Source organism: Pistacia vera, unplaced genomic scaffold (genome assembly GCF_008641045.1).
Source record: "Pistacia vera cultivar Batoury unplaced genomic scaffold, PisVer_v2 Contig320, whole genome shotgun sequence".
In the NCBI taxonomy this organism is placed as follows: Eukaryota; Viridiplantae; Streptophyta; class Magnoliopsida; order Sapindales; family Anacardiaceae; genus Pistacia; species Pistacia vera.
In genome coordinates this window covers 1,397,805-1,411,711 of record NW_022196136.1, presented here as the reverse complement: position 1 = coordinate 1,411,711, position 13,907 = coordinate 1,397,805, and the positions used below count along the sequence as shown (strand labels likewise).

Here is a 13,907-nt window from a genome sequence, read left to right as displayed (position 1 = left end):
CCTTCATGTCATCTACAACAAAATTGAGCCATTTAGGGGGAAAACAACTTATTAGCAGTACAATATGAAAATAAAATTTCAAAGCTTTATGTGTTTAGATTGGTAGGCAACAAAAATATCAATTGAAAAGAATGCAAGCATTTTCCAAAGTCATAGCATATATTCACCAAAGTTCAATTTCTCCAAATACGCTAAACAGCAGATTTGAAGACATTAGAGTTCATATTTATAGACAAGTACTACCAACAGTGACAGTCAAATGAGACGCAAAAGATCCGTTAAAAAGGCTAAAGAAACACAAAGATAACAACCACATGCAAATCAAATTCATTGCTTGGAAACAATTTCAAGAGACGAAATTTCAATTTCAATTTTAGAACAACACCAGAGTTAAAGATGAATCCAGCCGAGTGATAGAAAAGTCAATTCCCAATTTTTCCTTGCATTCAAATAGAATAACTACAGCAGTTAAATAGACATGGAAAGACCAATAAATTAACAAAAATAAAGTCTATGATATTGATCCAACCAAGTGATGCATCACAGTAGTAAAGACTATCATAGAAACTTAAGGAGACTGTAGCATTTATCTAAATGTTGAAATGCAATAACATTGAATTATTATGAAATTAGTCAACATAATAGGACAACTCACATTTCATACAAGAGTTTTACTCCATAATTACCAGAGATGCAAATGAATATTAATGTAAGATGCATGACACCTGAACAAAACTTAATAAACCCATTTCAGATCTAGCAAGCTGATACATAACTGTAACAACCTAATGCAAGATAAAATCAGTTCATTCCTAGCTACCCAATTCAAATAATCATCATCAGAACATTAATAGAAGCAACAACCAAGGCAAAACCATATGACTAGACTGACACATTACTGCCTAACCCAGCAACCACAAAGTATGTTAAATCTAGTTCAACACAAATATCCACCAATTAATCATCAAATGTCCAACAAATGCACCCAAAAAAAACTTCAATAATTAAACAATCAAGCCCCAACAACTTAACCAAGTACATACATTCAAACTGAAGCTAAACCCAGAACCCCATTTCACTTACCCACTCAAACACACAAAACCCAATAACAAAATCATCCCAAAACTCAATACTAACCACAAACAAAATACAAAACCCCGCCATTTTCAACAATCAAACAGCTTCCACATTACAAAACCAACAAAGCAGTACAAAAATCAGCTCAAATGCCAAAATTAAAAACACCCAGATAAAAACCCACAAAAGAAAAACCATAAAACAAAGAAACAAACAGTACCCAGATAAATTCAGAAGCTCACCAATCTCCCCCTCTTGTCGGTGGATCAAACCAATCAACAAAATAGCTGCTCACAACACAACCCAATTGAGAGGTAACACAAAGAGAAAGTCCAGATTGTGAGCGATGCCCGGATAAACCCACGCAACGATTAGGGCATAGAAGGTCTCTAAAGCGAGAATAATATCTCTATGAGATGGATGAGAGAGAGATATGAGAAAGCGAAAGACAAAAGAGAGAGAAAGATACAAAATTTAATAAATAAATAGATAGATATATATATATTTATAGAGAGAGAAAGTGAGGGTTTTTATAGAGAGAGCATGAGATACGGATTCGCCGGGGTCATAGGACGCTCTGACATGGCAGTTCTCATTGAGAGACACAACCAAAACTCCCCTCTCAACTCATCTACCTAACCACTCGCATCCCGCCACGTGGCTCTTCCCATTTCTACAATTCTCAACTCTCTACTCCCAAACATCCCACGGCACCTCCAGCAAGAGGAAAAACGAGAGCTTGACTCAAAGATTGAGAGAAGAATCGAAGAAAGTTTCATTTCATTTCAAAATCCGCCAACTGTTTGTTGAAATGCTCACTTCAATTTTGCAGCCTTTGTTTTTCACTTTGTGTTTGTGTTGTTTGACTAGTTTACTTTTACTTTTTTAACACACTTTTTTTTGTTCTTGTTTTCTTCTGTGTTTTCACTTTTCACTATTTGTTCTCACAATAAGGATTGCTAAATGTGGTAATGTTGATGAATGAAAGCCCTTCAAACTTTCAAATCTTTGAGATCTTTTTTGCATGCAGGAAAAGTTGTTTAGAAATTTGGGAATTTTTTGGAGTAGATTTTGGTTTCTATAAGTAGTAGTAAGGAATCTAGTTGTAAGACTAATGGGTTGCTTGATAAAACTAGATTAGATAAACATATTTATTACGTGTGTGTTAGTCCTAGTGAATTTAGAGAGAGAAGAGAGAGTATCTTTCCACAAGTATAAATGAAAGGAACAATGGTGTTTATATGTCTATTAAATGTGATTAGGGTGTTGGGATCAGTTTGCGCATACCTCGATTAATTCCCAAGGTTCATTGAATATCTTACAAGCTTAATGGACCAAATAAATGACAAATGTGGTAGATGATCATTTAGTGAAACTCAAACATAAGACTTTTGAATAACCTAAAGTCTTGCTAACCAGCCAAAGCCAAGTGGTTAAAGTAGTAGAAAGGGACGCAGATTTGATAATAAAATAGGTTTATTATATGTCACATATGCAACATTTAGGATTTGACTATCAGTTTCATGTCTAATTTGCACGGATTTGGTTTTAGAAGTTAATCTAAAATGGATCTAAATAGTTGGGGAGACTTGTGATTTATAAATTGACCTAGCTTTCATATACATGCGATATGAGATTGTGAGTAGATACATAGAATTATAATGTTGAACAAGGGGATAAATGATATAATATGGTCATTTCATGTTCGCTATTGAGTATTCTTCAACCAAATATAAATGAATCGTTCTTTATATTCTTGATGGTTTAAGATTAGCATCATCTATAATAATGTTTCAAACTCAATAAACAACATTATTGTTCATTTTTTGGGTATAGTTTGAATTTTATTTATAATAAGCTTATTTTGTTAAGAAGATTCAAAACTTATAAATTGATCCAATTTTGTCTTTGTTAATAATTTGAGATATGATTATAGTATATGTAATTGAATTTGTGGTTGAAAGTGTAGAACATGTGTGTTGACTGTTGACCAATTTGGTTTAGAAAATGATGGTTCATAGAGTTAACTTTAACATGCTTGTCCCTTGTCTCAACTTCTTTTATTATTATTATTATTATTTTTAGTAGATTTTTAATACTTGATAGATTTTTTTAAGGGAATTTGATGATATAAAAAACTTATTTGAGTATGAAGGGTTTGAATTGGCTTATTTTTAAAAATATTTTCTATTTAAAATCATCTTGGTTAACCTTTTACTTGGTTAATTACACCCGAGAGTTTAATAATTTTGAGTAAACTAAAACATTTGCTTAATTGAAAAAGATTAGCTTCAAAATATATAAGAGTCCGTTTGATTCATTATTTTGATACTTTTTAGAATAATATTTTGAAAAAAAGTTAAATGATGTAGGATTTAGAGTTAACAAAAATACCCTTTATATTTGTTTATTTACTAAACACTCCTATAATAAAATATTAAAAGTTAACAAAAACACCCCTAACCCACCCACTAAATACGGACAGCCGACCACCACAGCCAAAGGGTTGCTGGGGTGTTTTTGCAATGTCTGAAAAAAATATTTAAGAGTGTTTAGTTAAATTAACAAATTTAAGGGGGTTTAAAAGAAATTGAATAATATTTTAAGAATAAGTCAATTTTACTGTTTAACTTTATTGGAAATACTAATAATAGTATTCCCAAGAGAGTAACAAACGGAGTCTTACCTTCTTGAACTTTGTTAATTTACAATAGAAGTTAGATAAATATGATTACGTCGTTTGAACCCTTTTTTTTTTTTTTTTTTTCCAAAATTCTATAAAGTTATTGGACATGAGAATCACATTTCACATATAGCTTTCTATATGGTTGGAGATGTTATTATCAACATGAATGATTACCATTGTTGGCTTAAATAAAGTTTAGATTGATTGGGATTTTGCACCAATATAATCATCACTAAAAAAACCGACCTCCGATAACTTGTTGTATTTTCGAATTGAATTTTGGGCATCAATATATTGTTGCATTGTCGAAATCTTGATTGAATGCAACAATTTAACAAACAAACATCTATGATTATGTATTCGATGAATGTGTTAACTCATCGATAATCAACTATACTTTTAAATAATAGACTCTCGACTATAGTTGTGTTGATATATCGGTGACTTTAGAACCCATTAAAATTGACAATTTATTAGAACGTTTGGGCCTTAAAATAATTTTCCTTGGTTGAAAAAAAGTAAAAGGTTATTGGTTGCCAAAAAAGACCAAAGTTTGTCAGTCAAATTTTTTGTGTTTTTTCATTATAAAATCAAAATAAAATAATGCAAAAAAAAAAATGATAATATTATTTTATATTTATATAATGAAAAGTGACAGATAATATTATTAAATAATTTTAAATTATTAAAAAATTACAGTAATTAATGCCTATTTATTAATAATTAATACATTATTTATTTTTAAATAAATAATTTTTTTATTTTTTTTTTAAAGTAGGAGGTTCCATTAACAGTAGTACCCCACGGCTACCATATCAAAATCCCAACAAAAAGATGATGAAATGTGTTGATTTATTGTTTTGAGTAGTATTTTTAAAATATTAAGTTGAGTTGGGTTATTATTATGAAATAGGATTTAAAAGTTAACCAAAAAAAAAAAAAACTCATAGGTTTGTTAATTTACTAAACACTTCTAATAATTAAAAGTTTATAAATTAACAAAAACACTCTCATCCACTCATAATTGCTAGATTCTGGCTATCACCACTGAAATCTGGCCATAATTTGGGTTTATTATGCACTACTGGCCATATCTGGCCGGTCGTGCATCGCTATGACATTTTTTAGTCAGATCCACCACAAATTTGATCGGAAAATGCCAGATCTATGGCGAAATCTAGTCGTTGACAGTCAGATTTGATCACGTCTGACCATCAATGATGGCTAAAGATATAGTCGTTATTGACGATCAATGATGATCATATATTAGCTGTCATTGATAGCCAGATGTGGCCAAAGATTTGGATGTGGATTTGACATTTTCCCAACATATTAGAAAAGGCTAGATTGGTATACTACCAGCCAAATTCAATCAGTAGTGTGCCATTACGTCAGATTTTGGCTATTTTCTGTTGATAGTTGTTGGAATCTGACAAATGTGGATGGGTGAGAGTGTTTTTGTTAATTTATAAAAAAATTTATTAGGGGTATTTTAATAAATTAATAAACTTATAAGGTTTAAAAAGTTAAGTATTATAGGATATGATTTTGAGAAGCAACACCTCTGATTTTTACCATAAGAGTATTTTGAAAAAACAGGAAACCAACGCAGCCGATGATCAGCGTGTGAAAAAAGTCGTAAAATTCGTAGCTTTAAGTGGGTAGATCTAGAGTGAGAACGCTCTAAAACAACAATCTAATTTAGCTTACAAAATTGGAGAGACAGTGGTATTTATTTTGAACTAAAGTTCAGTGCTTGAGAGAGAGAGAGAGAGAGAGAGAGAGAGAGAGAGAGAGAGAGAGAGAGAAGCCTCTGTCTTTGGTGCTTGGCTCAGGTACTGATCAATCAATCTGTGTTTTTAAGCTTTTGATTGTGGTTTCCATGTGGGTTTTTGTTTTGATGTTGAATTTTTGAGTTTTGAATGAGAATTTTGTGTTTTTCAGATTAATGGTTTTTAGGGTTTTTTTTTTTGTTTCTTTTTTTTTAAAGATTAGTTTTTGGAAGTTGAAGTTGAGTTTTTGCGCTGGGTTGTTGGAGTTTTACGTGAAATTGGTTTTGTTTGTTGTGGGTTTTGGTTAATTTGGGTTGATGTTAAAAGAGTGGCATTTTAGTCTTTGTTGGTGTGTTTGGCTGCTGAGAAAAGTGGAGGAAAGTTAAAAAGAGAGTGCATGGTTCTTAATCTTAGTGCCTTATTGATTAATTGTGCTTAATTTGGTTTATCTTAAAAGGATTTGCGTAAGTGAAAAAATCTTCACGGGAAAATTAGCCAATTATGTGATTTTGTTATGGTAAACTGATCTGTTTAGTTTTGATGTAAGATTCACATTTTGAGATATTTTTTAGACATAGGTTTTTCAGATTTATTTATTTATCTTATGAGATGCTTGATCGAAGGTTTATTTTCTATTCAGGTTCTTGGTTGAAGGGTGAAGTTTTCTGCATAAGAGGATCTTATTTTATTAAGCTACTGAACTTTATAAGTAGATATGGGAAAATGCTGGTGTTGAGATGGTATTGGTGTGATTTCCATGGCAGCTTGCCTGGGTGTGTTTGACCCAGGTGAAGTTGAATGAAATGGAGAGAAAATTCGGAAAAGGTACAATGGATCAGCCAAAAAATTATGAACAGGTCCGATACACTAATGTCGAAACTAGAAACGAGGGACCTGGTTCAGCAAATCAAAGGTTCCTTCATGACCCCTCTAGCAATATCAACACTAACATCCGACCTCCAGATTACACCATGTCTGTGGGAGCTAGACCACCTGTGCTGAACTACTCCATTCAGACTGGTGAGGAGTTTTCTCTAGAATTTATGCGGGACAGGGTGATTCCTAGGCAGCACATTGTTCCAAGTGCTTATGGTGACTTTAACAATCCACCTGTTTATATGGGTCTGCCGGGAATGTTAGGAATTCCCCATACTGGTCCGGAGAGTGGGTCTGATATCACAATGCTTAACACGGCAGAGACAGGCTGTGCCCATGAGTTTGAGAGAAAGGGATCTTCTGCACATGAAGACAGAAGTTATTATGATTCTGTGCGTTCAGTGCCCCGGACCTCATCGAGAAATGAAGTGAGTCGAGGGGTTCATGGTTATGCCTCTTCAGGAGCTCCTGATAGCTCATCAACCAAGGTGAAGTTCCTCTGCAGCTTTGGTGGAAAAATTTTGCCCCGTCCCATTGATGGAAAGCTTCGGTATGTGGGAGGAGAAACACGTATTATCCGGCTAAGTAAAGATATCTCATGGCAGGAGCTTATGCAGAAAGCTTTGGCAATTTACAGTGAAACGCATACAATAAAATATCAACTTCCTGGTGAGGATCTTGATGCATTGGTTTCTGTATCCTGTGATGAGGATCTGCAGAACATGATGGAAGAATGTAATGTATTAGAAGATAGAGGACAAAAGAAACCTCGTATGTTCCTATTTTCTAGTACAGATCTAGAGGATGCTCACTTAGGTCTGGAAAGCATGGAGGTTGATTCTGAGATTCAATATGTTGTTGCTGTTAATGGTATGGACCTAGGATCACGAAAAAACTCAATTGCTTTGGCAAGCACTTCTCAAAATAATTTGGATGAGTTACTCAGTCTAAATGTTGAAAGAGACACTGGTCGAGCTGCAGCTGAATTGGCTGGTGCTAGCACCACAACTTTGACATTAAGTGCACCCGTGTCTACAATCCAATCTTCTCAACCGGGGCTGGTAAGTTCCTCTAGCGTTTATCAGTCTAATTCACAGCCTTACCAGGGACTAAAAATGCACCATGGAGAAGCTAGCCAGCATATATCATCCACTTTGCACTCTACAGAAAGCTTTCCCCAGATAGATGTGAAGAGCACCACTATTTTCTCTGCTCCACTGCAATATGACTATGGTTCAAACTTAGCAACATATGGAGAAAATTTAGTCCCCATGCCGCTCTATGGACAACTGAATCAACCTTTGGCTGAAGAGCAGATGCATGGTGGCTTCCATGCTGAAGATCAAGAAGTATTTCTTAAAGAGGCTAAACTCAAAAAAGTTGGATCAGCTCCTAAAATGAATGAACCTGAGAAGATTCGCTCCCTGGATAAGGAAGCATCAATAAAGGATCCGAAAATGAAAAGAGATAGCTCTCTGCCAAAGATTAATGAAACCGAAAAAATTCAAATTTCTGAAAAAGAGCACCTTGTTTCTTCACACCCATATACTAAAGTTTCAAACCATATTCCTAGGGAAGAGGTATCAATTGATTCATCCCCAGACATAGGTTCACCATTATTGGCCTCGAAAAGTAATAAAAAGGCTCAGGAACCTGCACAGAACTCGGTGCCTCCTGATGCTGTAAATGAGGGGAGGAAGAATAATGATGGTGACCGTTTTTATGCAACCGATGGAGTTTTTACATCTGGATATAGTGATGTGGAGGCTGGGCTGGCTGAATTTAGCTACCTTGAACCATCTGTGATTCCTCAAAGGGTTTATCATTCTGAGCGAATTCCTAGGGAGCAGGCTGAAATGAACCGTTTGTCAAAATCTGATGATTCCTTTGGCTCTCAGTATCTGATTCCTCAAGCACATGGTGATTGTTCTCAACCTATGGCAGAATCAGTTGATAAAATGCATGACAGCAATCTGGCTTCCCAGACTGAGCAGTCCATTACATCTGCAAAAAAGCTGTATAAAAACCCTCAGTCAGTTGAAGGTGAACTTACCCAATTAAGAAAGCCTAAAGAAGTTGCTGATAAAATGAACAAAACGAATTCCAACATTTCAGAAGAGGGGCTTGAGTCAAATTTAGAGAAATCTGAAGCAAGGCAGATGGTTCCAAATTCTGTGGTTGATCAGGAAGTAACTGGGATCAAAGACACATATAAAGAGCATTCTATCAGTGACAAAGAAGCAGTTGGTATGCATCATCCTACAGCAAGTCATGGAACTCATAGTAAGCATCTGGAAGATTCTGTTTTGAAACCATCAGAATATGGATGGAGTGATATTGCAGAAAAAATTAACAATGGGAATGAACCTAAGAGGCATGCACAGCCCTTTGCACGGATTGAAAATCCGGTTAGAACTGCCCCTATAAGGGATTCCAGTGTTGCTGTTGGCAATAGTGAGCAGGGAGACATACTTATTGACATCAATGACCGATTTCCTCGTGATTTCCTAACTGATATATTCTCAAAAGCAAGAAGCTCTGAAAACCTTGCTGGTATCAGTCCAATGCATGGAGATGGAGCAGTTGCAAGCTGGAATGTGGAGAATCGTGATATGAAGCGGTGGTCGTATTTCCGGAACTTGGCTCAAGATGAGTTTTCTAGAAAAGATGTTTCCCTTATGGACCAAGATCACCTGGGCTTCGCTCCTCCACTTACAAATATTGAGGAGGGGACTCCTGCTGATTACAGCTACCCCCCTTTAAAATCTGATGAAGGTGCAATGACTCAAAATGACTCGCACATCAATTTTGATGAGGACATTCAGCGAGAGTCATCTGTTACTGTTGGACCCAATACCATGGATATGCGTCAAGATAACATGCATTCTCATCTCAAGGGCGATCAAAGTGTGCATTTACAGGGCATGAACTCTAGAATACAATCAGATTATGAGGTAATTTTCTGTTGCATTTATGTTTGATAATTAGTGCTCTTGACCATATTACTGATCTATGCCTACCTTTTGTAATTTCTCTTTTTTACTTCAGGAGGGGAGGTTGGATCTCCCAAGTACTGGTGCACCTTTTGTTGATTTTAGTTTGGAAGATTTTGACATCAGTACGTTGCAGGTAAGGTGGTGGCCAATAGTATGTTGCTTCTCTGTAAATTGACAATATAGAAGAAAAAAAAATTGAACTCTGCTCCTTTCTCTTTGCTTCTTTTTTCATACTTGCGACACATATAATCACTTGGGGTCTGTTTGATATGACTTTTCAAGTGGACTTATGGAAGTTGTTTTGTAGTAGAGTTTATGAAGATGGAGCTTTTAGAAAAGAAGTAGTTGGTTGTTTGATTATGTAAATCTATAATTGCTTTTTAGTAGTAAATTGTTAAAAAGGGCTTATTTTAGAGAAAGATAAAGTAAAATTTTTAAAAATAATAGGGGGGTATATTTGACTTTCAAACATTAAAAAAACCTGCAAGGAGCTTAATGGAAAAACCAACTTTTGTAATCTATTTTTATTTTTATTTTTATTTTTTGAATGTTTTGAGATGGTTAGAGAATTTGTTGTCTCAGTGTTATTTTTGTGTGTAAGGCTGGCTTAGTAGGTAAAATAATTTGTTGTTGCATAATTGTCCTTGGAATCAAATTCCTGTGATACCCCAAGAAAGGGGGCAAGGTGGAGGGAGGGGAGGGTATATGGATGTAAGGGATACCTCCCATTATGTAGTCCACCGATCTAGTGACCTCAGACACATGAAATGATTTTTTTCATGCTGTTCGATAATTTGCAAACTCGATGAAAGAGATGCTCACCTGAAATAGGCTGGCGATCATGCAACCAGGATATTGGATGGTGTAGAACTAAAATTCTAGTTTATCTTCTTCCCAACCCGTTTCTCTATCAAGTTTAAATGTTTTCTACTTATGATTGCGAATGTTTGAGCTATAAGAGGAACATCTGGTGATGCATGCCACTGATTATGTGCAAGCTATGCCTTACATTGGAATAATTTTACGCTTCTCTCCTTTCCTTATTTTTGTTTGGAGACTTCTGATCTACTATCAATAAACATTTGGAGTTTCTATTTAGCTTCTTTATTCCTTTTCTGGATTTTGTGGCAGATTATAAAAAATGAAGATCTGGAAGAGCTTAGAGAACTGGGTTCTGGCACATTTGGGACTGTTTACCATGGGAAATGGAGGGGAACAGATGTTGCCATTAAGCGAATAAAAAAGAGCTGTTTCACTGGTCGTTCATCAGAGCAAGAACGATTGGTGAGCTTTTTTCCATCCGAATGATTTTGGTTAACAACTGTAAAGCACATGGAGGTTGCATTTGTGTTTTGCCTAAAATTTTATATAAAATAAAATAGATGTTACATTATGGGATTATGGTGGAGATTATTTTTCACCGCTTCTGTTTGATCAGTGCTGCTGTTCAAGTGGCTTGTGCTCATTAGCAAGATGGTATTTGCTATATGTTTCTCATTTATCAAATTATTTAATGTTCATGTTTTGCAGACTGTGGAGTTCTGGCGTGAAGCTGAAATTCTTTCAAAGCTCCACCATCCAAATGTGGTGGCCTTCTATGGTGTGGTGCAGGATGGACCGGGAGGAACGCTGGCCACTGTAACAGAATTCATGGTGAATGGGTCTCTTAGGCAGGTTTTACTTAGCAAGGACAGGTATTTTCTTTATATATAATTTTTCCTTGATATTACAGAATGGAGGTTTCAAACTTGAGCTCAAAATAAAGTCTAAAATCAAAATTATGTTTCATTTTATGAAACAGATATAATATACAAGTATCGATTAAAGTGTACAACAGATTAATATTTATATTGAGCTATCAAGCTGAACTTACAATTTTTAGTTGAATCTTGATTAATGAATTATCAAACTGAGCTCAAGTTCTTTCAGTTAAGAAATGAATTTTGCTAAACCAAACTTTGTTATTGAGTCAAGCTCACTCAGTTAATAAAAGCCTAGTTCATTGGCACCCATACTTCTGTTGCTTTCCTCTTTATCTCATTTTTTTCAGTCAATGTCCAGGCATCTTGATCGCCGTAAGAGGCTCATTATTGCAATGGACGCAGCATTTGGAATGGAATATTTACATTCAAAGAATATCGTGCATTTTGATTTGAAATGTGACAATTTGCTTGTCAACTTGAAAGATCCTTTACGGCCCATTTGCAAGGTAATTGTTGCTATCCCATAATAATTTGCAGGTAATTGTTGCTATCCCATAATAATTTGCAGCTTTTGATGCGTATTGCTTATGTAATGGCCCATTGTCTTTTTTCCTTTCACAAAGAGCATATATTTAGTTCCAGCTGAAAAAATGTTTTAAGATTAATGTTATTCTTTTGTGCAGGTTGGTGATTTTGGCTTGTCAAAGATTAAAAGGAATACCTTGGTTACTGGTGGTGTGAGGGGAACCCTTCCTTGGATGGCTCCAGAGCTCTTGAATGGTAGCAGTAGTAAGGTTTCCGAGAAGGTATTGTCCTAATATTCAGTTTTTACCTGTATTGGTGAAAGAACAATCTTGGGCCTGAGCTCAAATGTTAAAAGATTTGGTTGACGTTGTTATAGATCTTTTTTAAAATCTTGATTAAAAAGAATAAAAAAAAGAAAATCTAAACATGGTTGATTCAAATTGTAGGCTGATATCACTGATGATATAATGCTGCTCGTTTGTTTAGGATGGAGCTTTGTCATATACATTTAATTTGGTTTTGAATAATATATAGGGTATCTGTTGATTTCTTTAATTATGGGTTTCCTGATCTTCTTGGCCAATCATGGACTAGTTAATTGTGCAAAGTTTTACTAAACCTCCCATGGATTGGCAGGTTGATGTATTCTCTTTTGGTATTGTCCTTTGGGAGATTCTCACTGGTGAGGAGCCTTATGCTAATATGCATTATGGAGCGATCATAGGTTTGTGTCTCTCACTGTCGATCTATGCCCCCCGTCTTGATTTGTCTTATTTGTAATTACTTTTAGTTTGTTTGAAATTGGCATTTGGCTGTTGGTTTTAATTAATTATTCTGCTGGTGTGACAGTTCACAAACTTCAAAGAGCTACTAGTCCCACCACGATAGGGGATAATTAGTATATTTGTTGAGAATAGTACTTAGTAGTTTGATTACCTCTTGCTTCCCCTACAGGAGGTATTGTCAATAACACATTGAGGCCCCCGGTTCCAAGCCACTGTGACTATGATTGGAGATTGCTAATGGAGCAATGTTGGGCTCCAGATCCTGTGGCGCGCCCATCGTTCACAGAGATTGCCAGACGTTTACGTGTGATGTCTGCAGCATGCCAGACTAAATCACATCTACAGAACCAGGTAGCCAAGTAACTGTGAATGATTCTCTTATTATGCCATTTTAGCCCGTATGATGAGATACAATAATGCCAGTTATATATATATATATATATAATGTTCTCCACAAAAGGTTGTGTATTATTTATACAAAGTAGCAAGATGTTGCTCACCATTGAGAGGGTAAGATATGATTGTGGTTTGTGCAAAAGCTGAAGGAATTGTTTATATGTAAATCTATCATTTGTGTCAATAGTGAATATAAACTTTGATCTGAGTTTTGTGCTTATGGATTTTTGTCCATTGTTCTCCATCTCTCTGAAGATAAGCCTTTTAATTGTCCATTGTTCTCCATCTCTCTGAAGACAAGCCTTTTAAGTTGGCTTTTTTCACCTTAGTTTCTGCCATTTCTATGGTTATCATTCTACATCCTAAAGGTCTCAAAAGAGGTTGTGTGGGTGCAAATCTGACTACTTGGTCCCTCCAAAATTATGTGAGGATGTCGACTTGTCCAATGATATGTTGGATCTTACGCTTATAATATGAAACGCAAAAGAATGTTTTAAACTTTGTGTACAAACTAATGTTAAGTGTACTTTTAAAATAAATAAGCGGGGATAAATGGTCTATTATAATCGAAACTTGACCTGTTGTGAGACCTGGTAAGGTGATTAAGTTACAGGTTGATCGGTTCAATAGGTTGGATTGATGATGTCAATAATTTTATTTTTAAAAAATTGTAATTAATCCTTTAAATTTTAGTATATTATAAAAATTAGTCTCTAAAATTTTTATTTACTTCAAAAATGCCCCTAAAAAAGTATCAATTAATCCATGAACTTTTGACATATCTCTAAAACACCAAAAAAAATTATAATTAGTCTTTATAAATTTGAAATATCACAAAACCCTTCGAAACCTGCATCGGATCAGAGAAGCTGTCGGTTCTTGGTCAGACTGGTTTGATCGGCCGGTTCGGTCCGGGTTTTAAAACAGTGAAAAAGCGTAATGGTATATACTTTTATTCTAAGCCAAAAGTTCCTGAAAATTTCTTTAAGAAAATTTCTCAAAAGAGTCAAAACTGATGCTAATACAATGTCTCAATCTCTCATCCTGATGCTTAAATTTTTACATTTACTTGTATAACATTTATTCTATGA

The 13,907-nt window shown here is 35.0% G+C and overlaps 1 protein-coding gene across 2 annotated transcripts; it reads left to right on the top strand.

The window, feature by feature from the left end:
- The first annotated feature begins 5,337 nt into the window (after positions 1-5,337).
- On the top strand, positions 5,338-13,036 carry LOC116137137 (serine/threonine-protein kinase pakA). 2 transcript variants are annotated; one of them, XM_031422825.1, is made up of 9 exons: positions 5,342-5,598; positions 6,176-9,365; positions 9,460-9,540; positions 10,539-10,691; positions 10,938-11,101; positions 11,469-11,616; positions 11,794-11,916; positions 12,272-12,359; positions 12,590-13,036. In XM_031422825.1, exons 2-9 carry the CDS (start codon positions 6,339-6,341, stop codon positions 12,781-12,783), a joined length of 3,978 nt encoding a protein of 1,325 aa, XP_031278685.1. In that variant the 5' UTR covers positions 5,342-5,598; positions 6,176-6,338; the 3' UTR covers positions 12,784-13,036. The 2 variants fall into 2 exon arrangements, 1 of the variants encoding a protein (XP_031278685.1); XR_004129113.1 differs by lacking the exons at positions 12,272-12,359; positions 12,590-13,036 and having other exon boundaries at positions 5,338-5,598; positions 11,458-11,616.
- The last annotated feature ends 871 nt before the right edge of the window (positions 13,037-13,907 follow it).

Bases quoted from the DNA above. Each gene is read 5' to 3' on its own strand.
- LOC116137137 (XM_031422825.1), top strand. From the start codon at position 6,339: ATGGAGAGAAAATTCGGAAAAGGTACAATGGATCAGCCAAAAAATTAT. The intron at 9,541-10,538 runs GTAAGGTGGTGG...ATTTTGTGGCAG, and splicing joins TTGACATCAGTACGTTGCAG to ATTATAAAAAATGAAGATCT. The intron at 11,102-11,468 runs GTATTTTCTTTA...GTCAATGTCCAG, and splicing joins GTTTTACTTAGCAAGGACAG to GCATCTTGATCGCCGTAAGA.